The sequence below is a fragment of the Brassica oleracea genome, chromosome C6 (genome assembly GCF_000695525.1).
Source record: "Brassica oleracea var. oleracea cultivar TO1000 chromosome C6, BOL, whole genome shotgun sequence".
In the NCBI taxonomy this organism is placed as follows: domain Eukaryota; kingdom Viridiplantae; phylum Streptophyta; class Magnoliopsida; order Brassicales; family Brassicaceae; genus Brassica; species Brassica oleracea.
Window position 1 is genome coordinate 39,285,783 of NC_027753.1, and position 23,876 is coordinate 39,309,658.

At 37.1% G+C, this 23,876-nt stretch overlaps 3 protein-coding genes, 1 long non-coding RNA gene and 1 other non-coding gene across 8 annotated transcripts; 3 read left to right on the forward strand and 2 right to left on the reverse strand.

Annotated features, from left to right (window-relative positions):
* Positions 1–3,735: 3,735 nt before the first annotated feature.
* Positions 3,736–6,419, forward strand: LOC106299854 (methylated RNA-binding protein 1-like). Of its 4 annotated transcripts, none has more exons than XM_013735855.1 (7): positions 3,736–3,843; positions 4,388–4,461; positions 4,562–4,726; positions 4,833–5,501; positions 5,579–5,791; positions 5,871–6,017; positions 6,159–6,419. In XM_013735855.1, exons 2-7 carry the CDS (start codon positions 4,399–4,401, stop codon positions 6,246–6,248), a joined length of 1,347 nt encoding a protein of 448 aa, XP_013591309.1. In that variant the 5' UTR covers positions 3,736–3,843; positions 4,388–4,398; the 3' UTR covers positions 6,249–6,419. The 4 variants fall into 4 exon arrangements, with proteins under 4 accessions (XP_013591309.1, XP_013591311.1, XP_013591308.1 ...); XM_013735857.1 differs by having other exon boundaries at positions 3,742–3,843; positions 4,565–4,726; XM_013735854.1 differs by lacking the exon at positions 3,736–3,843 and adding an exon at positions 3,956–4,254 and having other exon boundaries at positions 4,565–4,726.
* LOC106299853 (nuclear-pore anchor) lies at positions 6,395–19,238 on the reverse strand. Its single transcript, XM_013735852.1, has 44 exons — positions 18,930–19,238; positions 18,704–18,850; positions 18,396–18,623; positions 18,220–18,312; positions 18,076–18,141; positions 17,844–17,933; positions 17,678–17,755; positions 17,206–17,309; positions 16,617–16,737; positions 16,436–16,528; positions 16,151–16,199; positions 15,931–16,034; positions 15,788–15,856; positions 15,462–15,602; positions 15,252–15,356; positions 15,069–15,182; positions 14,880–14,958; positions 14,323–14,366; positions 14,051–14,227; positions 13,832–13,966; positions 13,665–13,763; positions 13,545–13,586; positions 13,402–13,455; positions 13,139–13,318; positions 12,868–12,915; positions 12,702–12,749; positions 12,320–12,403; positions 12,171–12,245; positions 11,874–12,058; positions 11,699–11,801; positions 11,299–11,415; positions 11,084–11,176; positions 10,718–10,876; positions 10,570–10,623; positions 10,297–10,410; positions 10,075–10,152; positions 9,799–9,948; positions 9,658–9,729; positions 9,067–9,264; positions 8,807–8,960; positions 8,647–8,723; positions 8,429–8,557; positions 8,172–8,285; positions 6,395–8,049 (listed from the first exon to the last, which is right to left on the reverse strand). Exons 1-44 carry the CDS (start codon positions 19,236–19,238, stop codon positions 6,550–6,552), a joined length of 6,273 nt encoding a protein of 2,090 aa, XP_013591306.1. The 3' UTR covers positions 6,395–6,549.
* A 982-nt stretch (positions 19,239–20,220) lies between these two features.
* LOC106298947 (metacaspase-5-like) lies at positions 20,221–22,080 on the forward strand. The gene is made up of 2 exons (XM_013735077.1): positions 20,221–20,645; positions 21,149–22,080. Exons 1-2 carry the CDS (start codon positions 20,300–20,302, stop codon positions 21,970–21,972), a joined length of 1,170 nt encoding a protein of 389 aa, XP_013590531.1. The 5' UTR covers positions 20,221–20,299; the 3' UTR covers positions 21,973–22,080.
* A 128-nt stretch (positions 22,081–22,208) lies between these two features.
* LOC106298948 lies at positions 22,209–22,935 on the reverse strand. The gene is made up of 3 exons (XR_001261618.1): positions 22,893–22,935; positions 22,527–22,629; positions 22,209–22,452 (listed from the first exon to the last, which is right to left on the reverse strand). It is a non-coding gene; the product is annotated as an uncharacterized LOC106298948 (long non-coding RNA).
* Positions 22,936–23,441: 506 nt separating this feature from the next.
* On the forward strand, positions 23,442–23,513 carry TRNAK-UUU. The gene has a single exon. It is a non-coding gene; the product is annotated as a tRNA-Lys (tRNA).
* The last annotated feature ends 363 nt before the right edge of the window (positions 23,514–23,876 follow it).

A 23,876-nucleotide genomic window follows, 5' to 3' on the forward strand; every position in this document is an offset into this window, starting at 1 on the left:
TGTTATAAATCCATGATATGGATATGTGGATTGCCATTAACCATCAAGGAGGTTTACATCCGACCAGACTATCCGGTCCGTCTACACCCGTCTCCGGTTCGTCTCATCCGTCCAAGACTAGTCAAGATGAAGACTTATTCAACCGGAGCATTTATGAGCTTTGACCAAGTCTAGATATTTGTAGTCAAATGTAATAAATGTGTAGATACTCTCCTTTGTTGTAAACCCTTGGAACCTCCACTATATATTGATAGTGAGAGCTAATGAGAAAGACACAACTTTCACAACAACACTTCTCTCATATTTCTAACATTACTAGATTTAATTCTTGTAGTTGTAGGATCATACTATTAAACTTACAGACTTGTGGTATCCACCTATTTTAAATGATAACTTTATGAATTGGATGTGGGTGCAGCGTAGAACTATTGAATGGATACAATTGTATATATACGAATGGTTCACTTAACACCTAATAATAATACAAAAGATTTAAAAGAAGACTCAGATTTTGCAATAATGGAACCATATCAATGGTAAGAGATCTCAACCTCCCATCTTTAATAACATTTTCAAAGAAGATCCAAACAACAACTATAGCGTATATGAACTGTTCACCTCTTTTAAAAAATGATATATTAAAATTGTAATTATAGTATTGTTGACCTAATAATAATGCAAGTAAATTTTTTTTTTGTATATCAAATGCCAAAATGAATCAGATACAAATAATTATTTAATTTTTACCGATTGATTTCCATTTTAAGAAAGATTATGAAATTAAATTTTGGAATTTCAACAGTTACAAAAAAACTGTTTAGAAAAACAATTAATAAATACATGCTTTGGAGAAAAGTATTACTAAAATGGTGACACCCATGAATATGAATATATCATACTAGGGTAAACCCGTCCTACGGGCGGACACGTAAATAAACTAATAATATAAATTTATTTTTAATTTTTAATTTAATTTAACTAAAATGGTATTAGGTTCATGATTGTTTTATAGCAATTTTATCTATGTATTTTATTATTTATTTTAAAAATTATAATGACACAATTAACAATGTCAATATAATCCCACAGTTATATATGTTTTTTTTATCATTTTCACACATTTTAACAAAAGAGTAATTATTATTATCCTATTTAATATGTACACTACATATTAATCTCAGATCTCAAAGTTTATAAGAAACAGTCGAAGAACTATATATGATGCATCTTTTTTTATGAACTTTACATGATGCATCTTGTGCTTTAGCATGAATTTGTTAGCACTGGTTTAGCAGAGCTGGTTTATAAATGGAAGTTGGTTTGAATTAAAACTGGTTTAGAAATTTTTATATATAAAAATCTTGAGTTAAGTGTTTTTCTATTCAAGTTGGATGTTAGTAATCTTGAAGAAGTATTTGGCCATATATAGGTCGGTTATGTTCTGTAACTTAGTGTGTATAGCTGTAGGTTACATACTATGTCGTTACATATACACACTATGTCGTTACATATAAGTGATGTTATCAAACGTGAATAAGAGGACTCTTCTTTACAACTAGAGCTCTCGACATTTATTGGAAAACAGAGAAAAAATATTTAATATTTTTTTTGAGATTGAAAAAAAAAGGTCTGAGAGCTAGCTAGATTAATTATAAAACTGTTATTAACATTAAATTTTTACGTAACCAGAAGCCATCTTTTGTTTTGCTCTTGATCTTCTAGGGAGAGTGAAAAGACATAAAATGTAAAAGCATGTGTAAATTATAAAGTCCATGGCATGCTTCAGTACCTTTTCGTGTTTCTTTTAGGATAAATTACACAAGAGTTTTTTACTATGATCATCTGCTTAAAAGTTCTGCTGCTTCATCTCATCCTTCTCACAAAAGTTGCGATGATTCGTTGACTTCCTAAACTTGCTCACATACTTGGCATTCTTATAGAACTCATTTTTATTTTCTGGAAAGAGAAAAGTTAATAGATCATCGCAAAAGAAACAAAACTCATTCAATCTTTACTTCAAGCTTAGTCTGAATCTCATCATAAGAGCTTCAAAATAGTCTTCTTCTGATTCTTAACACCATTGACATAGTCAGTGACTAATTAGGATATGCTCTACTTTCTTCTAATCATCTTACATACTACATACACATAATATATACATAACAAATTACTACATACACACTGTAGCAATCATATCATCATCTTAAAGCAAGGGTTCCTCCCAATCCTCGCATCAGAAAAGAGTAGCTAACAACTATGTAGTAAGAGTCTCTTATGAAAGCATTTTTGTGACTGTTATTTGACATTCAAGTTAGCAAAAATGTGGAGAGGAAGACCACCGCCTCCCAGTCTCTTCATGTTCTTCCTCTTGCATCTCCTCATGTACATTTCTTTGATTAAAAAAATCTTCATTTTCGTGTGATTCTTCGAGCTACAATACTCATCAATGGCAAGATTCCCCAACCTCTCGCAGATTTCCCCCTCTTAATGTCCCTTAATTTAACCAGATTACAAATAAAAATTTGTAAACCATATTTGAAAACTCTACAACAGCCAGCCACACCTCCCCCTTAGAAGAACAACAGCCAGCCTTCAAATCAGAGATCATGACAGATGAGGCATCCATTATATTGAAAATAAAAATTCTCTCAAGATTAGGAAGGGATGAATCCTAACCTTTTTATAGGGGAGAATCGCCGCCTGCAAGATGGATAAATTCATTGAATTCGAGATCGTGGTTGTAATGGACAGGAAGAGTTAAGTTTTGGTTAATGATTTGAATCAATGCGACTTGTAACGGTTTTGAGGTGAATCAGGGAGACTAAAACGACATGATCAGAGTCCGACGGAAAGATTAACGATGAATCATCGAGTCTTAGGCAATATCAGAACCGCCATCGTTTGTATACAGAATCCTAGAGTCCTAGAGCCGATTAACCCTAAAATTGTATGTCGGGAAGAAGATGAAGGCATTATGGGCTTAATTTTGTCTGGATTTCGGGCCCAAATATCATTAACTCAGTATCAATTTTAAATGAAATGTTTTGAAAACAGCGACACGTGTTGTCTTGAGGATGAGCGACTTTCTAACCTGGCGCTGACGTGGCGCAACATGAGAGAGACAAACATTTTTTTATAATAATAGATTTTTGAATGGAAAAAGAAAAGGTATATTTGTGTTTTTTTCTTATTTGTGGCATTGCTCAGACTGAAGTGATACATGGAGAAAAAGAGATATGGCCAAATCCATTGTTTTCAACTATCAAAATTATATTCTTCTCCTTTTTTTTTCAAAACCATATTATATGCTTTTAATTATTTGCCTGACCATGAGAACTGGTCCTAACTTTCATATTTTTTCCATATAATTATATTCCTCTAGAAAATAGTAGAAATGATTTTTTGGTAGCTAATGCCAAAATAAGATGCCTTCTTTATTATAACCTTTTGAAGAAGCACACTGAAGAGAGTTGTGTAAAGAATAGGATCCCATATGGAAAAGTTGGCAACATAAAAGATGTTATAATTTCCTCTAGTAGTAGCTTAATCCAACGGTCAGCTTGTTCACTCATCTCATTCTTCCATGACTTGGGCTATTCTCCACCTTCCATCTGTACCTCTTCCCAACCTCTTTTTATATAAGAAATAAACTTTTCTAATATTTTTCAACTAAAATAAATAAAAAGTGTGGAACAAATAGAAGAAAAAAAGACCAAAAGGGCAAAAACAAAACATCTCTGTTCTTCTTTCTTCTTGAATAGCCATTACTATTCTTCTTCTCTCTTTATATATCTCATCAACTCTCTATTTTTTCTCTGTTCCGTATATGTACTTTGTTTTCAGGTAAAAGAGATTATCCTTTGCTGCTATCTTCTTCGTGATGTATAATATATTATATATATATATATATATCTATGTGCGTGTATATGTGTTTATTGGTGCTCTGTTTCTTGCTGATATACTCAACACTCTTATCTACAAAAAGAAGAATAATATATATATAGATATGATTTCGTTCACGCTTAGTTGTTAGTTTTTATCGGTACGACTAAATATTCAGACATCAGTTCACGTTTCAACGCTGTCTCCTCACTAACCAGCGGGGTTGGCCTGGTGGTGTTGAGAGAGCTTCGGCCTCAATACGCACCCGGGTTCGAACCGCTGGCCTGGCAATTGAGATATCTAATTCCCCATAGTACTAAATGGTCCGCCTCGCGCCGAGGGGTTGGCCCCTGGAGGTGGAAGTCCCTCCAGGTTAATAAAAAAAAACAAAAAACGCTGTCTCCTCACTACGATATTATTAGTGTTTGTGTCTTACTCTATACATACATATATCATTCTACATTGATTGGTCTCTTAGAGAACGTTTGCTGCCTACATGTTTCAGCCATTGACGACATGGTGACGAACCTTAAAGTGGATCCTCTTGCTAAGGTGGTCTCTGCCTCTACCACATCCATGGTGAGATCATATTCTCTTCTTTGTTAATTAAGATGATTACGTTTTTCTTTTGGAATGTTTTTAACATCATGTGCTTGTTATTTTGGCTTATATGGTTTAGAAGAGCCGCCAGTCAGAGCCATATTATGGTACCCTTGAGACGTATCAAGGCCTCCCTTGTCCTTATGGTGGCTACTATGGATTGTACTATCCAAGTCTTGATGGTTCAGTTGGAGAAGCAAAGGATAATGGATATTATAGTTATGGAACAGAAGCTCAATACCCAGTAATTAAAACTTTTTTTTTTGTAATCAAAACTTCTTTGTATATAAATATTTAGATACTCGAATAGCTTTTTTTATCTGACCATTTTTCTTGATCTTGATTTGAAGGTTATGCAAGGTGAAAATGGATCTTTGGTCTACATGATGCCAGGGTTTCAATCTTATGATGTTAGTTCCACTTATATGCCTATAAGCCCGGCTTGTGTGTCAAGTCAGGCCCTTCACTCACCAATGTATGCAGCTCAAGGGTATTATCAAAACCAATATGGTTATGGAGATGTTTCATCGCAAACCTATTTATGGGAAGACAAGTATGTGTACGGTGTTGCTACAAGTAACAAACCTTTGAAACAGAACATATCTTCTTCTTCAAGTTATAACCCTAGCAACTATTACTCAAAGACCAAGACTTCTTTCACAAGTCACGGCATGGGAGCTCGGCCTAAGAAGTCTGGAGCTTTAAATAGAGATGAAACAGAGAAGGCGAAAGCGAGGAACAAAGATAATGTTAATAGTACTGAAGGAGAAAGTGAGTCCTGTGTAGGTTCTGTGATCAAAAGAGATCAAGACAACCTCCCTAGCTTTGAGACCAAGTATGAAGAAGCAATGTTCTTTGTGATAAAATCTTATAGCGAAGACGACATTCACAAGAGCATCAAGTACAGTGTTTGGTCTAGTACTCTCAATGGGAACAAGAAGCTAGACAGTGCGTATCAAGAATCTCAAAAGAAGGTTGCAGAGAAAGGTGGAACGTGCCCTGTCTTCCTTTTCTTCTCGGTAAATGAAGTATATAATTTTTCATTTGGTGCTGACATCTCTTGGTTGGTCTCTGATGTGGTTTTATCTAACTGCAGGTGAATGCAAGTGGCCAGTTTTGCGGTATAGCTGAGATGACTGGGAGAGTAGATTATGAGAAGAGCATGGACTTTTGGCAGCAAGATAAGTGGACTGGCTATTTTCCGGTCAAGTGGCACATAATCAAAGATGTTCCAAATCCACAATTAAGGCATGTAATACTGGAGAACAATGAGAACAAGCCTGTAACGAATAGCCGAGACACACAAGAGGTAACAAGCAGTCTTTTTAGTGAATGATCAATTGTCACAAGAAACAACTAATTCTCATGCTGTTTTAAACTCTACATAGGTGAGGTTGCCACAAGGGAGTGAAGTGTTGAACATATTCAAGAGCTATGCAGCAAAGACGTCTATATTAGATGATTTCGATTTTTATGAAAATAGAGAGAAGGTTATGGTTCAGAAGAAGCTAAGGTTCCCTCCGGCTCAGATAAAGGTCATCTTTAGATCTTGTAGTCATCTTCATCTTGTTTCTATGTACTGTTAATTCCTTGAGTTCTCGCCGAAATGTGGCTAGTAAGCCAATTAGCCCTTAATTCTAACCAGCCTCTTTGTCCCTTTACGGTTTTGATCACAGAAGAAAGAAGAAGAAGAATTGGTTGCTGATCTCCAAACAATGGAGATATCAAAGAGCGGAAAACTTACACGACAGGGAACTGTGACGTAACTAAAAGAAGCTGTTTTGTGTTTTGGATTTTTTCCTTTTAAGTCGCCATAAAACGGTTCCATTGGTTCGGATTGCTTTGATTTTTATAACAAGTGATTAGTTTCTTCTTATGCTATTGTGTGTAATGTTTTGCAGTTTTGTAATCATTGGCGAATAAAATTTGGTTTAATAGTGAAATCTCAAAAATCGTAGGATAAGGCTTAGACATATAAAGTTTATAAAAGGCTTAGACATGAAAATGAGTTCTCTACGATCTCTTCAAGGAGCCTGCATAGCTAACTCAGAACAAACCTAGAACAGATCACGGCTGGCTCGGGGGTGGTCCACGTCCACCGCGTGTGGTTCGGCCACCACGAGAATTCACTCGACCGCCTCCTCGAGTGTTTACAATTCGACCACGACCTCTAGGAGCCGGTGGTGAAGGAGCTCGGTTGGCTGGTGAGGGAGTTCGGGTTCCTCCTAAAGCGGCTACTCCGGCTTGTCTTATAGCTGCTTTCTCCTTTGCTTTATCAGCTATATTAATAGTCCTACTTGGCGACGCTGCTCTTTTCGTTTCTTCACTAGTTTCTGGAGTTTCGCTCGCACCTGCTGATGCTGGAGTGGTAGATGCAGAGACAGTTGCAGCTACTGTGGTCTCTGCTACTTGAGATCGGTTTCTTTTCGTTTCTTCAGTTTCTGGAGTAGAGGAAGTGGGTGGAGTGGCAGATGCAGAGGTGGTCTCTGGCTTGAGATCGGTTTCTGCTACTTGTTGATTATTACCATTGTTGGGTTTATCAGAGGCTTCTTCAACAGCTACATCACCTCCTTCGTCGTTCTTAACATCTTCTAGTGGTGGTTCAATGGTTGTTTCAGCTTCCTCCATTGTTGTCTCCATCCTAATAGGTGACTGCATGGGTGTAGTAGCTACATCCGTAGGCTCTTCGAGATCTTCCAGTGTATCTAGATCGAGCTCGCCTTCTTCTTTATCAAATTCCGCATCTGCCAGATCTTGATTCTCTTGTTCGGTCTGATCCTTGAACTCTTCTTCGGTAGGGATGGTTTCTGTCTTGGTTGGGTTTTCTTCCACTGGTTCATCAGCTTTATCCTGCCCTTCTTCAGCTTCATTTTCTTGTTGTGCTTCCACTGTTTCCTCATCTGCAATCTCAGCTTCTGTTTCTTCATTGTCGTCTTCGGCGGCAGTAGTAGCATCCATGGTTTCATCCATGTCTGGCTCTTTGGAGAGGTTATCACCTTCGGCAGTATCAGGTTCTGTCTCAGATCCTTTTGGCTTCTTAGACGCAGGTGGTACAATCTCGGTACTAGCTTCCCCTTGAGTCGCTTGCGGTTGCTCAGAAGCCAACGAATCGGCCTGGCGTTTACGGACATGTGTCTGAACAGGCGGTACAACTGTGGTTCCTTGACTCTCTGTGACATGGGAGGAAGGCTGTTTTCCTTCACCACCAGCTCCTTCAGCTTCTGGCATCTCAGTATCAACTTGAGGTTCCTCTGGTTTGCCAAGCTGGGGACGAATAATCCTTCCTCTGCGGAGTTCAGCGTTTGGTTTCTGCAAAGTCAATCTCTTCACTTTGGGTTGCTGCTGCGTAGTCGCCACCGGTGCTTTTGACGAAGAAGCTCTGGCAGTGGCTGAAGGCTCACTTGTAGCAGGGGAAGCTTCAGTAACCATATCGGTAGATTTGGTGCTGCCTTGAGAATTGAGGACAAAAGTACGAGCCATGCGTTCAAAGGAGTCAACAGCTGATACGTAGGCAGCGGCTTGGTCATTCAATACGCTTCCAGAGAGAACCTGGACAGCTGAAGTACCCTATTTAAAACAAACGAAAGAAAGCTTAGAACATAGGTCATGAGTGAACATGATATATGTTGGTGCATATATAAATATATTTACAAATATATACACCCAAGAGAAAGATAAAAACTTGTTACCTCTGGAAGATTTCCATCCGCTTGCTTCAATTTGTCCAATTCTTCAGAGAGGTTAGCCAATGCCGTCTGATACCTCTCGAGCTTAACAAGCTCTTCATCCACTTTAGTTTTCTCCTGAGAAAAAGATAGGGAACATATGAGCTATAAGGTATTGGGTGACGATTTTCAAATTGGGTACTTTGAAGAACTATGTTTCTAAAATTGCCACAAGACGTGAGTAACAAGAGACACACAAGTGAGGCTGGAGAGAACCGAACCTTTTTAATGTTGGCCAAGGAGTCTTCAAGTACCTTCTCAACAGACTTGCGTTCTGTTTTCTCTTTTGTTAATTCGTCATCCTTCTTCTTCAGGTCATCTTTCAGTGAATGAAGATATTTATCCAATATCTGCAGCAAAAGTTCATGTGTTTTTAAAAAGGGCACAGAACACATGAAATCAGGGAGCTACAAACTAAATACGATTTGTCTAATAATACCTGAATTTTTTGTTCTTTTTCATCTCTCTCCTTAACGGCCTGCTCCACCGTAGCATCAGTTGTTGTTCTCTTTCCAGCTTTTGGCACCAATAGATAACATGAGCAAATACTAATAGAAACTTACCCAAAAATATTATGACTTAAAAATAATGATAGGTACCCTCTTTGGCTTCCTCTAACTGTTTAGAGAGTGACTGATTATCACTGTTCAAATCGTCCCTTTCCTTTTCGAGCTTTTTCTTCATGAAGGTATAAGATCTCTTGACCCTTGTGATCTCTGCTTTCAGCTTCTCAGAGTGCGACTCCATAGTCGCCTGATAAAAAAGTACAGAGACAGGGTTAGCAGCTTTACAGGTGGGGTAGTTCTCATTCTACATGTAACAGCTAAGTTTCCATCAAGAGAGATCGTTCTCATTCTACCTGTGCTTGCTGAGAAGCGTCTAACGTTTTCTCTTTCTCACTCAGTTCTGCTTTGCATCTTGTTAGATCCTTCTCCCTCTCACTCAGATCGTTTTTACAGTTTGTTAGATCCTTCTCTAGTTGCGATATCTTATTCTGCTTCTCTAAGAGAAGCTTCTTGAAACCTTCAATATGATTATCTTTCGCTTTCAGTTTCTCCTAGTCATATCAACACAATTTATAGCATCAGCGTCATTCATACACTAAAAGATAAGTTCACCCAAAAATCTCGCCAGTTAAAAAGACAATTATCCTACACTAGAATATGAACGAAATGCCATTGTGTAATCAGCGTCAAAGGTAAGAAATAAAAGGAGACAAAGAGGCCTCCTAGACAGTTTCATTGACCAGGAAATATGATGATTAGTAACTATTTAGAATCTAGATATACAGTCCCTTAACAACGACCTTCAGCAGACAATGGTATCATTTCATGAATTGACATTTTAACTTGTTGCACAGTAACATAGCTAGGGAACTTATACACACCTATGAAAAAAACATGACTACTGCAGAAATTTCAACAATGTCACATTAACTTTAGAGGAATACCTCGAGTTGCCGCACTTCAACTTTGAGGCGATTGTAGTCAGCAACATCAATGTTTTTATAAGTCTCTCTCAACTGCAAAAAACGAAAACAGTTGTAAGTATGCGTAAATAAATATATAGCTTTTAGTATCAACTAGCGTACCTCATCCACCCTCTTTTTTTCAAGATCGGACTCCTTCCTTAGCCTTTCCATCTCGCTTATACACAAGTCTAACTCGGTTTGCTTTTGCTTCAATAGATTTTCCAAGTTTTCGGAATCCGTCTTAGCCTTTTGGGCTACCTCCCGCAATCTCTGAAATTTGAAACAAGTTTTATCAGCTCTTACTAAGACAGTCAGCAGGATCAGGTGGTGCAAGGGAGTTTAATCACTCGAGCCATATAAAGCAGAAGAAATTTTCCTGAAAGTTCCACTACGAACCTGGCACTCCTCAAAATTGTGTTTGTTTTCTTCCCTGAGTTGCATGTTGCTTTCACGGAGCAAGTTCACCTCACTAACCTGCAAGGAGAACTTTGAAGTCAGCTAAAGTTAATGTTTCACTCCAACCTTGGCTAGGGAATCAAAAAGACGAGCTCCCAGCAGAAAGTATTGAATTGAGGAACTGAAGAAGCAAGATTATTAGTTCGTATCATTCAACTTTACCTGGAGCTGAAGAGATTTGATTTCATCCTCGGTCAATAATGAGGCCCTTGTACTGGCACGCTCTGCATTCAGTGAACCCCGGGCAGATTCTGCCATCTTCAAGGCACTCTCAAGCTAGACGATAACAACGTTGCAAGAAAAATCATAACGCAGCCAAAACTCTAAAAAAATATAGGAGTTTTCTCTTTGCATGTGTGCGTGTATTGAGAAGGATGTTGCTTAAAAAGAGATGTTGTAGCAAAATTAGGATAACGATAAAAGACAACAACTTACTTGCGATTGTAAACGTAATTTTTCCTGTCTCATAAGTGATATTTCTGTTTCAGCCTGTCAAAAAATGTACAAATACTTAGATAACGACACAGTACGCAGGCGAGGCAGAAAGAAAAGAAAGCAATCCTAAATATGGAACTTCTCTTACGATTTCCTTTGTTCTGCGCAAATAATTGACTACACTTTGCAAACCAGAATCTCCAAGTTGATCCGAGTCAGTGCTTCCAGATGATAGGTTTCCAGAACGGCTATCTTTCTCAGCCGAGCGAAGATGCATAGCCTCAAGTCGGCTATGCAGTAATTTGTTCTGATGCAGAGAGCGGTTAAGATTAGTGGAAAATTCGTAACAAGAACATCAACTAAAACTCTACATAATCCTCATCATATATGACAGGAACAGAGCACACTAAATAACATCAAACAGATAATGGACGAGAGGTGCAAAATTCGATATGTCATATGCATTGAAAAGAATAAGATAGTCAAAAAGTAAAGATCAGAGAGCAGTGGCCACCTGTTCATTAAGTTCATGATACATCTTCTCCGCTTGATTCTTTTGCTGCTCTAGCATACATTTCTCTTCACTCCACTTGGAGTTAAGCTCGGACTGAAAAAGACCATAAAAGATAATTAAATCGTTTCTGGAATCAGCACTTTAGTTTATGTTTCCCGACAGTAACTGTGGAAGATTTAAAAATAACATTGAAGTTTTAAAAGAGTAGACGTTACAATTTCCGTTCCCCTTGAATCAGCCAATTTACGTAGTTCAGATGCCTCCTCTTGAAGGGAAGCCAAAGCCTCCGATGTTTTCGTCAGCTCTTGAATAGTTTCAGACTGCAGAATAACCTGCGTTCCAGAAAGTAGAGAAACAAGATATGTCATTAAAATGTCTGGAATAAAGGAGAACAAAATCAAAATATAGAAGTAACCTAACAAGCATTTTATGAAAATATCTGAGGTGTTATAAAATAGAGTTTTCAGAAACCACTGTTTAATAAAATGGAGCAACAAGATGGGTATTGAAGTATTTCAGTTTCAAGAATTATCCAATAAAAACCAACGTTATAGCCAATGACGTGAATATGCATGATGGTGAATATATTTCTTAAAATAGAGAGCCTTCACAAACCTGTCTTTCATAATTTCTCTGAGCAACAAGCCATTTTTCATGTTCCTTCTCCAAGTCATCCTTCATAGTGGACATTTGGATATTCATTGCTTCGATTTGGGAACTGCATTCAATTCTATGATGTCAATTTAAAGACGAACATGTGAATGCGGGTGGGTCAAAAGATAACATGTACCTTTTAACTAAGCTTTCTTCTCTCAGACTCGCAATTTCAGCTGATGCTGATACAAGAGCATCTTCTTTTCCTGCAGCAGCATTGGTTATCTGCTCAGATTTTTGTAGACAGTCGTTTTCAAGTTCTGACACCCTTTCCCTAAGAGAAACAAGCTCTGCTTCCAACGATTCCTGTCTCTTTTCGGCCTATAAATAGCCATCAGGTTAAAAATCAAGCCAAATAACAGATCTACTTTTATTACAAAGGAAATAGTTGCACAGCTAGATAAGATCATTGTTTACGGACAATCACCAATACCTCAAGTCTGAAGTTCTCATGGGCAGATTCCATTTGCTTTAACGCAATTTCGTTCACCTGGGCTATACTCTTGTACTGTAAGATAATCCACAACGTCAGTTGCTAGTGGTGAGGAATATCAAAACTAACAAAACAAATTCAGCAATTACCTGAAGCATGTGGCTTTTGCTAGATTCTACATCTCCCCTCAACTTTTCCATTTCTTCCTTTGCAGTACGCAGTTCTACGGACATCTAGTGTAAATAACATCCACGTACAAGAGATTAACAGACAGCATTACAAATAATTGCTTAAGCGAAAGTCTCAAATCTGTTTATTCAACTAGCTGGGTAATACATAATGCAAATCCTAACTCCTATCGGGGACGCATGTTCAGCTTCAAGAAAGTTTTCACCTTATCGTACAAAAATCAACATCTTTTACAATAACTTTGAAGTTTTTACGAAAAGATTGCAACCACGAAATATGAACAATACTATAACTACGTAATTTAAAAACTCATAAAAAATATTGCTGAAGAACTTCACTGACCTCATTATCAGAAAGAGAGACGACTGCACCACTGTCCATATCAAGGCCCTAGAAGTGCGAAAACAGAATTCATCACAAAAGCATATTACTAATTGCAAATTACATTCAGGACTTGCCGTTTGAAGTAACCCCACAGCTCAATTATCAAGAAAATTATAACGTTTACCTTAGGATCTGAAGACCTTATCTTCTTCTCCAAATCAGAAAGCCTAGCCTAATTTTACACATTTAAACAAATAATCAACGACAATAGCCAGCCAAAATAGAGCATGCCAATATAAGTATGGATTGCTGACAGATGCAAAATCTAGTGGATTGACAATGTGTAATCTTGTGGTTATTACACATATCCAGAACTAGTAAAACCAGTTCGCACAAACCAAATCACATACACCTGAGTTATTATTAAGGAACGTAAAATAGACTTAAAAGTGTACCTCAGCCACAGAAGCCCTTGACTCTGCTGCCGAGACAGCCTTCAAGGCATTAGCCAATTCTTTTCCCATTTCTTCGACCTGCATAACAGCATTGTTCAAAGTTTGATTGCGGTCCGAAGTGCTATTTCGCGAATTGCTCCTTTCTTCTTGCAATTCTTTTTTAGCTTCAGCCCATTCTTTCTGAGAAAACACCGTCCAAAAAATCAGTAAATTTTCTACATAAGGAATGCGCCAACAAAAGAAGTATTAAATATGCTACAGACCTCAAGTTGCTTGATATGCTCCTCTTGTTTCCTTCTCTCAGCAGCTCTTGCTTCCTGAGATTTTTGGTAAAGATATAAAATTTTAATCAGTATTACCTCCTCGCAACAAATTAGTAAACTAAAACCAAAGGTGGTTTTGTTACCTCACGAACTTCCTCTGTACTCTGTATAGTATCCAAGGTAGCCTGCAGAAAATTAGGTTAGCCAAAAGAAAATGAACATGCACAACTTAAGATAGAATTTGCACTACTAATGCTTCCAACCTGAAGACGATAAACTCTCTGAGATAGAGTAGAAACTTCATCAGAAGCTCGTTTTTCAGCATTGGATAACACTTCTTTTTCTTGTTTTAGAACCGAAACCTATAATACAGATTACTATTAGATTTAAAGCACAGAAAATCAAAAAATTGACGTGATTTGTATACTACCTCCATTGATAATTTTCTAGAAATATCTTCCGCTGCATGCAGAGACTCAGAACTCTCACGTAACTTCCTTTGGTGATCGATGATCAGCTGCGAGAACTCTATGTTTCTTGCCAAAACACCGTTCATTTCTTCTCTCTGTTACAAGATATATAAGATGAAGAAAGCACAATCCACACAAGCAGTTGATGATATAAATTTGTGACAAATATTAAAGATCACCTTGCGTTCAGATTCTTTCATGATGCCTTCTAGTTTTTCCCTAACAAAATTTGCCTCCATGGCCAACTTATCCCGTTCAGACCTTATCGCTATTATCTCACTCCTAGCCTTCGCTAAATCTTCTTCCAGACTTCGGATACGTTCGAAAGTTTTTTCTTGGGCTCTTTTCGTAGCTTCCTGGAACAAGCAATCCAGTCAACAAATGAGTCTCAAACAACTACATTGATGCGCCGAAAGAGAGAATAATAAAGAAGAGTAAGGAAACAAAATACCTGTGAATCCTCAAGCAGATGTAAAAAGTTATTCCTTCCTGGCACTACAGCAAACAAAATACATCTCAGTCAAGCCATTTTAAAGCTTATACAACCGAACTATGTATTCCAATTTATTAGCAAAGCAAGAAACAACCTGTGAATCTTCTTTACGTTTCAGGAAACAAATGAGATTTTCAGGAAAGCTAATTATGTTTAAAAGCTAGACTTCAACTGAAATTTGATTGTACGGATACGGCGTTGATTTTCACGACTGATTATTGCGATATATGAGGTAAACCATCGTGAGCAAACTTAAATTCCAGATGCTCCCCAATCTTAAAATTCGGTAGTTATTCAGATCCAGATGCTTCCTAACCTAATTTTTAATTTCAGAGTTGTAGCGACTGTATCTTCAATATTTCTTGTCTACCTACTCAAACTCAACCATTTGTAATAAGATTTTGGTAAGGATTATAGTTCAAAGATCAACTAAAACCTCATTTAATTAAACTTATCCAGTGAAGTCAATAATTGAGGGTATGCAGGAACACATAATCACTATATAGAGCTCAAACCTGGAGGCAAATCTGAAGAACGAGAATTAGATGAATAACGTTTCTGTTCCTCTTCATATAGTCGTTTATACATTGCAACCTGAAAAGAACAAAATGTACACGAAAAATCATTGATTTGAAAACCAAGATCATTTAAGCAAGTGCAATTGAGAAGAGAACCACCCTAACTGAAGGGTGGAAAAGACTTACAGATGTGTGAAGTGATTCAATCATTTGACCCTGCTCTTCAGCTCTTTTGAGCACGATGGCTACTTTGGAAGAAGCTTCATCAGTCTTTTTCTTCAGGTCTGTCTCAAACATTTCCTGGGATTCCAAAAATACTTTTAAAACGACACTGCACTGAAGGAAAAACCGGGAAAAAATCAGTCATACCTTCAGCTCCATTTCCCTACTTTCAATCTGCTCTGAGAGACTACGAACAAGGTTTCGGAGCTTAACATTCTGCTCAACTAGTCCATTTATATCTTTAAACTTCAACTGAAAATTCATCCCAACAAGTGGACAAGCATTAGTCATCCACAAATTATTTCACAAGTAAATTCTAACACATAGAATGACCTCAAGAAAAAGAAAGAAACTTACAAGATGCTCTGAAATAATTTTATCAGCTTCAGATTCCATTTCCATCTCAACGTCAGAAAGCTGAGCATCATCTTCTTCATCATCCCTGGCAGCTCCACAGCGGAGTTGGACATCACGGCACTCCTTCAGTAGTATCGTTACCTAAATCATGTATACAAACACAAAGTAGCAATTAATAAGGCAACCCGTTAGGCATATATCTGTGAGCTAAAGTTCTACCTATTAACATTGCAAATCATCTAAGCCAAGAAACTGAAGGAAACAACAAACATGCAGAAAAAAAAAACATAGCATGGTGAACAAAGGAGAATAGATTTTCAAGTAACCTGCTTCTGTAAGTCAGATATATCTTTCTGAGATAGAATATTTTCACGTTCCCGTCTCCTCAAGTCAGCCTATCAATAAAATAAATATATAAGAAAGGCACAAAATATGCATACTAAACAGCCACTATGATAATACCAAGTACCTTTAGCTCCATGATGTACTTCTCCATATCTGATTGTTCAGATACAGAATCCTGAAGTTTTTGATTGACTAGTGAATAAGCTTCAACCAAACGCTCATGCTCACCTGGAAACAAAAAACATATTGCACCAAATAAGGTTTAAACATGATGTATCCAACAAGATAAAACAAAAATTCTGCACAGATGAAAGAAATATTGGGAGCACAGAAATGAATCATACCTCTTTCCTCTTGGATAAACTCAGCTTTCTCTTCTAATTCGGATAAAACCTAAATACACATGATTCAAGGCCAACATTCTAGTTAAATGATCAAATTCAGACACAGCTCTGACGAAAAGGAAACTTTTAATGTTTCCATCGGGTATTGACCATCAAGCCCACGAGTCTTGCATAATTTTACAGGAAATGAAAAGAAAAAGGAACTGAAGTTAAGTTGTAGCCAAATAACAAAAAGAGACAAAACAAGAGTTAACATCCAAACAAATACGGTCAAGTAGTTCATACCCGTTGTAGTATCAACTCAGCTTCCTTTCGACCTAATTGCTCATGTCTCATTGCATCAACAGCCTCTTGATACTTCTCATAAATTTTGGCCAACTACAGAAACAAAAAAAAAAGATATTTACGCAACTAATAGAGTTGAAATGCTGATAAAATGGACTAATATAGTAAGACTGAAACTCACACTCCACCCATCACGTAAGAGTGAAGCTGCCAGCGCCGTTCCTGACACACCAGCAGGAATCTTAGAAATTATTGCATGGCTTTCCTCTATCATGTTGCTGGTCCCTGAATCGTCTGCCCCTCTAGGAAAAAAAGAATTTCAAAAGAAACATCTTAAAATGTTATCGTTACATGAACACTAGTGTCTAGGGCAATCAAAAACCATATTTAAATGCCACTATAACCAACTTCATGGATCAAACACTCTTAAGAAAATCACTTCACTGTAAACCCCAGTAAAGACTTCAAACAACTATAATTTTCTAGCAAAAGCTAGGAATTTAAAAACTTCCTTATGTTTTGGTCAAAAGATCTACAGGTTCGTAGTACTAGAGGATCATAGGCGAGATCTATAGAATCCGTATTGAAAGTACATCTCTTGAAGCAACCAATATCACTAATCCCTACTTTTACTTGTTTCGGCTCTATTTCATAAGCAAATATAGCAAAAAAGATGGCAGGAACACACAAAAAAAAATCACTTTATTGCGTGGCCGTACAAAGGTTCCTCAAAATGAACAATATCTTGTTCCCAGAAAGGTGAATTATACCTTGTGAAACTGCTGAAAGGTAAAAGCGTTAACTCATTTGTTTTCCTAGTTTTCTCAATTTCTGCTTCAAGCTTCTCAAGTTTTTGTTTAAGGTCTTCGTTCTCCTGAAATTGAAGATAACAAAAGTAATTATCTGTCTAGAAAATAAACTAAAATACACAAAAGGTGAGAACTCGTAGATCCAAAGGGTATACCAGATATTAAAAAAAAGAACTTCTCAAAAAAAAAACATATTGAAATTAAGATTATAGGAAACTACTCCTATATTTGAAGACAGAACGAACTAATTTATTTTAGAGAACAATCGTTGAAGTTACTATATCTGATTATAAGGTTAACTGAAGCAATACCGTAACAGCAATTTTTCCTACAGGAAACACCCTCAGTATAAGTTGAAAAGGATGCCACCACTTAACTAGTAACCGGAGCAGGTAACATATGTTATAAATAATAGACAAAAGTGTCTCAGTACCTTCTCTAGCTGCTGGTTTGTAGACATTTCTTTCTCAAGACTATCTTTGTACCCACTCTCGACTTGGATCAAGCGTGCCTGATTAGTCATAGTTTAAACTCAGATGGCGAGCATACAGACACAAAAGCTACAATCAATTCCCTCTAAATTGTTACAGCAAACTTACCTCTAAGGCCTTAACGACACCTTCAAGTTCACCCGCCTTTCTGGACCATTCCTCCGAACTTTCCTTGTACAGCTCAACAAGCTTGTTCGCCTAGGTCAACAGCCAAATAATCGATTAGATTGAACTAAACGACAACTAGGGATATCTACATTAAAAACATGAAATGCCTGAAAAAGATCTATAAAGTTAGCTCTCTTTCAAGGTTTAAAAACAAAAGAATTTGAAAACTCACAGTAGAAAGTTCAGCATTGTATTGCTCTTCAGTGGCCGCTGCTGCAACTTTGCACGAGCTGAGCTCCTTTGAACACGAAGAAAAACAAGTAAACGTCATAAAGCACGAAATGATAAGGTAACAAGTGATTTATCCCATGCATACCTCTTGTAGTGAAGTAATCTTAGCTTCCAGCTCTCTCAATCTTTCCTTATGCCAATTCAACGAACTAGAGCACTCATTGTAATTTTTCTCAACCTGATAAGAGATGAAAATGAAACTGGAGTAAAGGAAATGACTTTAAGAAAAGAAAAGCAGAGCATTAGAAAATAAGCTCTTACATCCACAAGCTTCGCAGACATTTCAGCCTCAAGATCAGAATGCCTCCTACGGAGTTCAGCATAACTATCAACTTTGGCTGTTAACTCCTCATCAAGCCATTTCGTATGCCTTTCCATGAGCTCTTTCTCCTGAGATAAACGACTGCACATAGCTTGCGAACGCGCCAACTCTGCTCCTGCTTCAGCATATCTAGACTCCTTCTCCGAATTGGCGTCAGTCAGCTTAACCTGATAATAAATTAACCAATCAATTAGGATTCAAACTTTATTAGTAAATAAAAAAATAGAGAAGCAGCATCACTACTCACGATTTTATCCAAATAGCTCTTTATATTCGAATTCTTCTCGCTAATCTCAGCATCCTTCTGCTCCAGCAACTCCATCAGCTGCCTCTTGGACTTGTGTAGCTCAGCCATCTCCGTCGTCATCCTCTCCAACTCTCCATCCTTCTCAATCTACATCAAAAAACAAGTATCTCCCTCAAAATCACACGAAAACACTCAAAACCACCACACGAAATCACAAGAACGTTACCGATTGCAAATGAAGCTGGTGCTTCTCCGCCTGAGACTGCGCGAGCTCAGCCAATCTACCGTCGAGATCGAACTGAAGCTGCGCGTTCTGAGATTCAAGCGACGCGAAATCGCGAGAGAGCGAGAGGTACTTCTGCTCGAGAAGCGCGCACGTCTGCTCCGCCGTGATGGAAGCGGCGTCGGCCTTGGCGCGGACACTGTCCAGCTCGGCGTAGAGCTTGCGGATGTACTCGTCGGCTCGCTCGGCGACCACCGACGCGGCGTCGCTGGAGAGCCGCGCGAGCTCGTCGTCGGGCATAAACAAGGGCATAGTTTCGTGCCCTAGCTTCTAGAAACAACCGTGGCTATATACGTCGACACTTGCGAACACTCTTTTTTTTTTTCTCCTAGTCGATTTTGAGAGAGAAGGCAACGAAAATCGATTCGAGAAAGCGATGAATGATGCAATGCTCGAGAAAACCTCAGGGGAGTTTATACGTCGTGTTTAGTAAACGACGTCACTTAGTATTTTGGGCCCAATACTTGTCATTATTTGGGCCGAATTGATACTAGGTTACTTGTTGGGCTTATAGATACCTGTTTAATTTGTATGTTGTATTTTTGTAAAAAGGGCAATTGAACAATCTAGTGACTCGCTTATGCCATGCATACGCCTTGTAGTTGAGTAATTTTGATTCCATGCATACCACATGTAACAAAGTATACAACTCACCGTTTTACTTTTATCAAGTAGCTCTTGATTGATTATATAATCATTTCCAATAATTCAGAGTAATACTTTTTTTTTTTTGACTAATGGTTTACAGAGTAATAATTATAATTATATTTGTTTCACGCATATTTTTCCAAATTATTTGTACTCCTGGTATAGATTTGGTATGTTTTGATTTTAATTGAGTTACCATCTATTCTCAAAATTGAGTATTGTATTTGTATTGTTTTCTTAAAAGTATTATATTTTTAACTTGGCATTTTTAAAATTCACTAAAATTCAATGTAAATTTTGAAATCAAATAAAAAAATAAATCCACTAACCAAAACCCACTATTTGAATGAAACTTTTTTTTTATATAATAAATCGAATAATCTCGCACATGTTTTGTTCTCTGTTACGAATAGAACACCCAACTACAGCGCGGCTACCAACATACAACCAGGACTTTTGATGATAAATAAAATATAATCACGCAATATTGATTGGAAAAAACTAATGAACATGTCCTATAACAACACCTAATAATGCTAAAACTAATAATGAAAGAATCAAAATCATCATTAGTTTGATAATAGACGTGTCTATAAAATCATGAAAGACGAACAATCTTTGAACATCACACAATAATTATTAAAAATAGAGAAGTTTCAGAATCAATGGTGAAGAAAGCTGTATTGATAGGGATCAATTATCCTGGAACCGAAGGAGAGCTGGTAGGATGCATCAATGACGTCAAGAGGATGCACAAATCACTCGTCGAACTGTACGGTTTCTCGGAGGAGAACATCGTTGAGCTGATAGATACGGAAGAGTCTAAAACCCAACCCACCGGCAAGAACATTCGACAGGCGTTTTGGGATCTTGTTGGATCGGCACAACCAGGTGATGTTCTCTTTGTTCATTACAGTGGACATGGGACTAGGTTGCCTCCGGAGACCGGAGAAGATGATGATACTGGCTACGATGAGTGTATTGTTCCCTCCGACATAAACTACATCACCGGTAAGTACTATACCTTTCTCTTTTGCTTTATCTTATTTATCTTTGTAAGAATTCAAATCCATATTATTTATTTTTCCTTTTACATGATAATTTAATTATAAAGGCACTCATATAAACTGAACCAAATAAAAATAAATGTAATAGTAAATCTTTAATTATATTTATATTGTTTTTCTTCATTATTTGAAAAAATGTATACACAATCTATTATATTATTTATCAAATGTGGTAGATCAACTGGAAAATACCACAGATAAAGTTTATAAAAAGTCGAGTGATATTTGGGTTGAAATTAATATTACATGTTGTGGTTTCAAATATAAGAGATTAGATTACGAGCTTCAGTTTAAGAACTTGTGTAATTAAATAAACGAAACCAGAAAGATTTAAAGAAAGTTATGCTAATTAATCCATTTTAGATTTTTATTCTCATACTTGGTAGTCATTTTTCTTTCATGTGTATCTAATTATTTGTTGTGTGTGTGGGTTGGTTATGTTCTCAGATGATGATATCAAAGAAATTGTGAGTCATGTGCCCAAGGGATGTTCCTTTACATTCGTCTCCGACTCTTGTCATAGTGGTGGTCTCATTGACTCAGCCAAGGAGCAAATAGGAGAGAGCTTTAAAAAGAAGTCCAATAAAAAGTTTAAATGCCTTTTTGGACTCTTTTGTTCCAAAGGTACAACAAGTGAGGCTGAATCAAAAGAAGAAACGCCCATCAAGATTGATGATGATGAAAACGATGTCAATGGCAGAAACAGATTTCTACCACTGCAGACTTCAATCAAGATGCTGAAGCAAGCTACAGGAAGAGATGATATCAAAGAGGGGAATATAAGGACGACCCTTTTCGATTTGTTTGGAGAAGATGCATCCCCAAAGGTGAGGAAGTTCATGAAGGTGATATTAAGCAATATGCAAGAGAGTACTGGTGAGGGTTTGATGTTGAGGAGCCTTGCGAAACAAGCAATAATTCTTCTGAAGGATAAGTTAAATGATGAAGAATATTTGAAACCTGCGATGGAGACACAAGTCAAGAGCAAGAAAGAGGTTTATGCAGGGGCGATTAATGGTGGACTTGGGAGCAATGGTATTCTGCTTAGTGGGTGCCAAACTAATCAAGTTTCAGCTGACGTTGGCTCTAAAGACAAGGCCTATGGAGCATTCACCAATTCATTACAGATCATACTTGCTGAAACAAAAGGTAAGATCAGTTACAAAGAGTTGGTTTTAAAGTCCAGGAAGTATCTTGAAAAACAGGGATATCCTCAACGACCAGGGTTGTATTGCAGCGATAGTTACGTGAATGCTCCATTCATATGTTAAAAGAACTCTTCATGTTTGTAGTGTTCTCTTAAAATACTTGGAGTTTGAAGTCGAACAAGTAATTGTTGTGGTTTATGTGTTGTTTGTTATAAACTCAAGAGTTTAATACTAGTACAAGCAACTCTTAGGACTAGTCTCTCATCTTTTATCACATACATTGACTGGAAGTAGCAGCAAAGACAAGACACAGCAAAAATCTTTAGTCTTACTAACTTTAAAATTAAAGTATTGGGGGAACCAGACAGAGTTGTTTTAAAATAGATAGATAGGTTTTATAGAGACAAAAGAACAAAAACATAGCTGCCTCGTTAATGTCCTTTGTGTGCAACGCTTTCAATCTCTATGTTCTTTAGTTTTTCGAACAAAACCAACTGTTTCACAAAACCAATGGTGAAAAGTCAAAACCTCCAGGTTTCCAGTGTCTATGGCAGCATGTTTCAAGCTTTCCTTCTCCTTTTCTGCAATGGCAGCATCAAGCTCCTGAGAAGAAAGTACAAAATAAGTTTCACAGACATTTAACTTTCAAATCAACAACATATGAAACAACACACTACCTTCTTTTGGTTGTCTATTACATTTTGAAGAGCTTTCATCCTCCTATTATTCCTGCGGGCCCTCTCCATGATGATCTCCTCCATCCTACCCATGCTGATCTACCTAACCAAAATCAAAACATCAAAAAAACTTTTAACACAACAGCTCCACCAAAAAGATCAAAACTTTCAATCAAATTTCGCAACAAAAAAAAATAGAAAAGAAAAAGATCATAACTTTAAATTCCATCCACAGAAGTATCTCATAGAAGTATCATAATTTTTCAAAATATTTTGTTTCCCGTAAGCATCATCCTAGTAAATCCTAAGAACTGAAATATTATTGGTTCAATCAAGAACCTAAGTTTCTTAAAAACACACACTCACGAGCTTGGTCAGAAGAAGAGAGCAATGGTATTGTGCTTAGTGGGTGCCAACTAATCAAGTGTCTGCAGACGTTGGCTCTAAAGACAAGGCGTATGGAGCATTAACCAATTCATTACAGATCATACTTGCTGAGACAAAAGATAAGATCAGTTACAAAGAGTTGCTTTTAAAGTCCAGGAAGTATCTTGAAAAACAAGGATATCCTCAACGACCAGGGTTGTATTGCAGCGATAGTTACGTGAATGATCAGTTCATATGCTGAAAATAACATTTCATGTTCGTAATTTTCTTTTAAAACAATTTGAGTTTGATGTTGAACAAGTATCTTTGTGATTCATGTATTGTTTGTTATAAAATCGAGTTTACTACAAGTACAAGCAACTCTTACGACTAGTCTAATCTTTTTATCGTTATGCTGAAAAAGATTAGTACTAGATTAATGGCTGTATTGTCACGTCTGTTACGTAATAGGCTAATTCGAAAACCCTAACGCCTCTGGTAATTAAGGTTATTAATCCTATAAGTTACTTAGGTTTGCTTAATTGTCCAGCCGTCTTAGCTCAGTGGTAGAGCGCGTGACTTTTAATCCCGTGGCCGTGGGTTCAATCCCCACAGACGGCGCTTGAGTTTGTATAATGGAATTTTTGTGAATGCTCCTTTTATATGCTCCTTTTATATGCCAAATATGGTGCTGATTGAGTAGAGGCTCTTTCTTTTCATTCATGACTGTTCTGGATGTTTGTTAGTTTTTTTCTGTGCATAGTAAAAATGGATGTAATTTTATGAGGTAACAAGTTTGATTTGTTGAAGTGGATTTAGTAAAGAATATGGTTATTAGGAATAGTACTACATATACCTTGATCATCCACATGCTTTCGTGGCTGCCATTTTGATGATAAACCTTAATTAATGGGCTGAGTAAACTCTAGTACTAAATCATATATTTTTTGTTCGTTGTAATGTGAACATCAACTCATGTATATT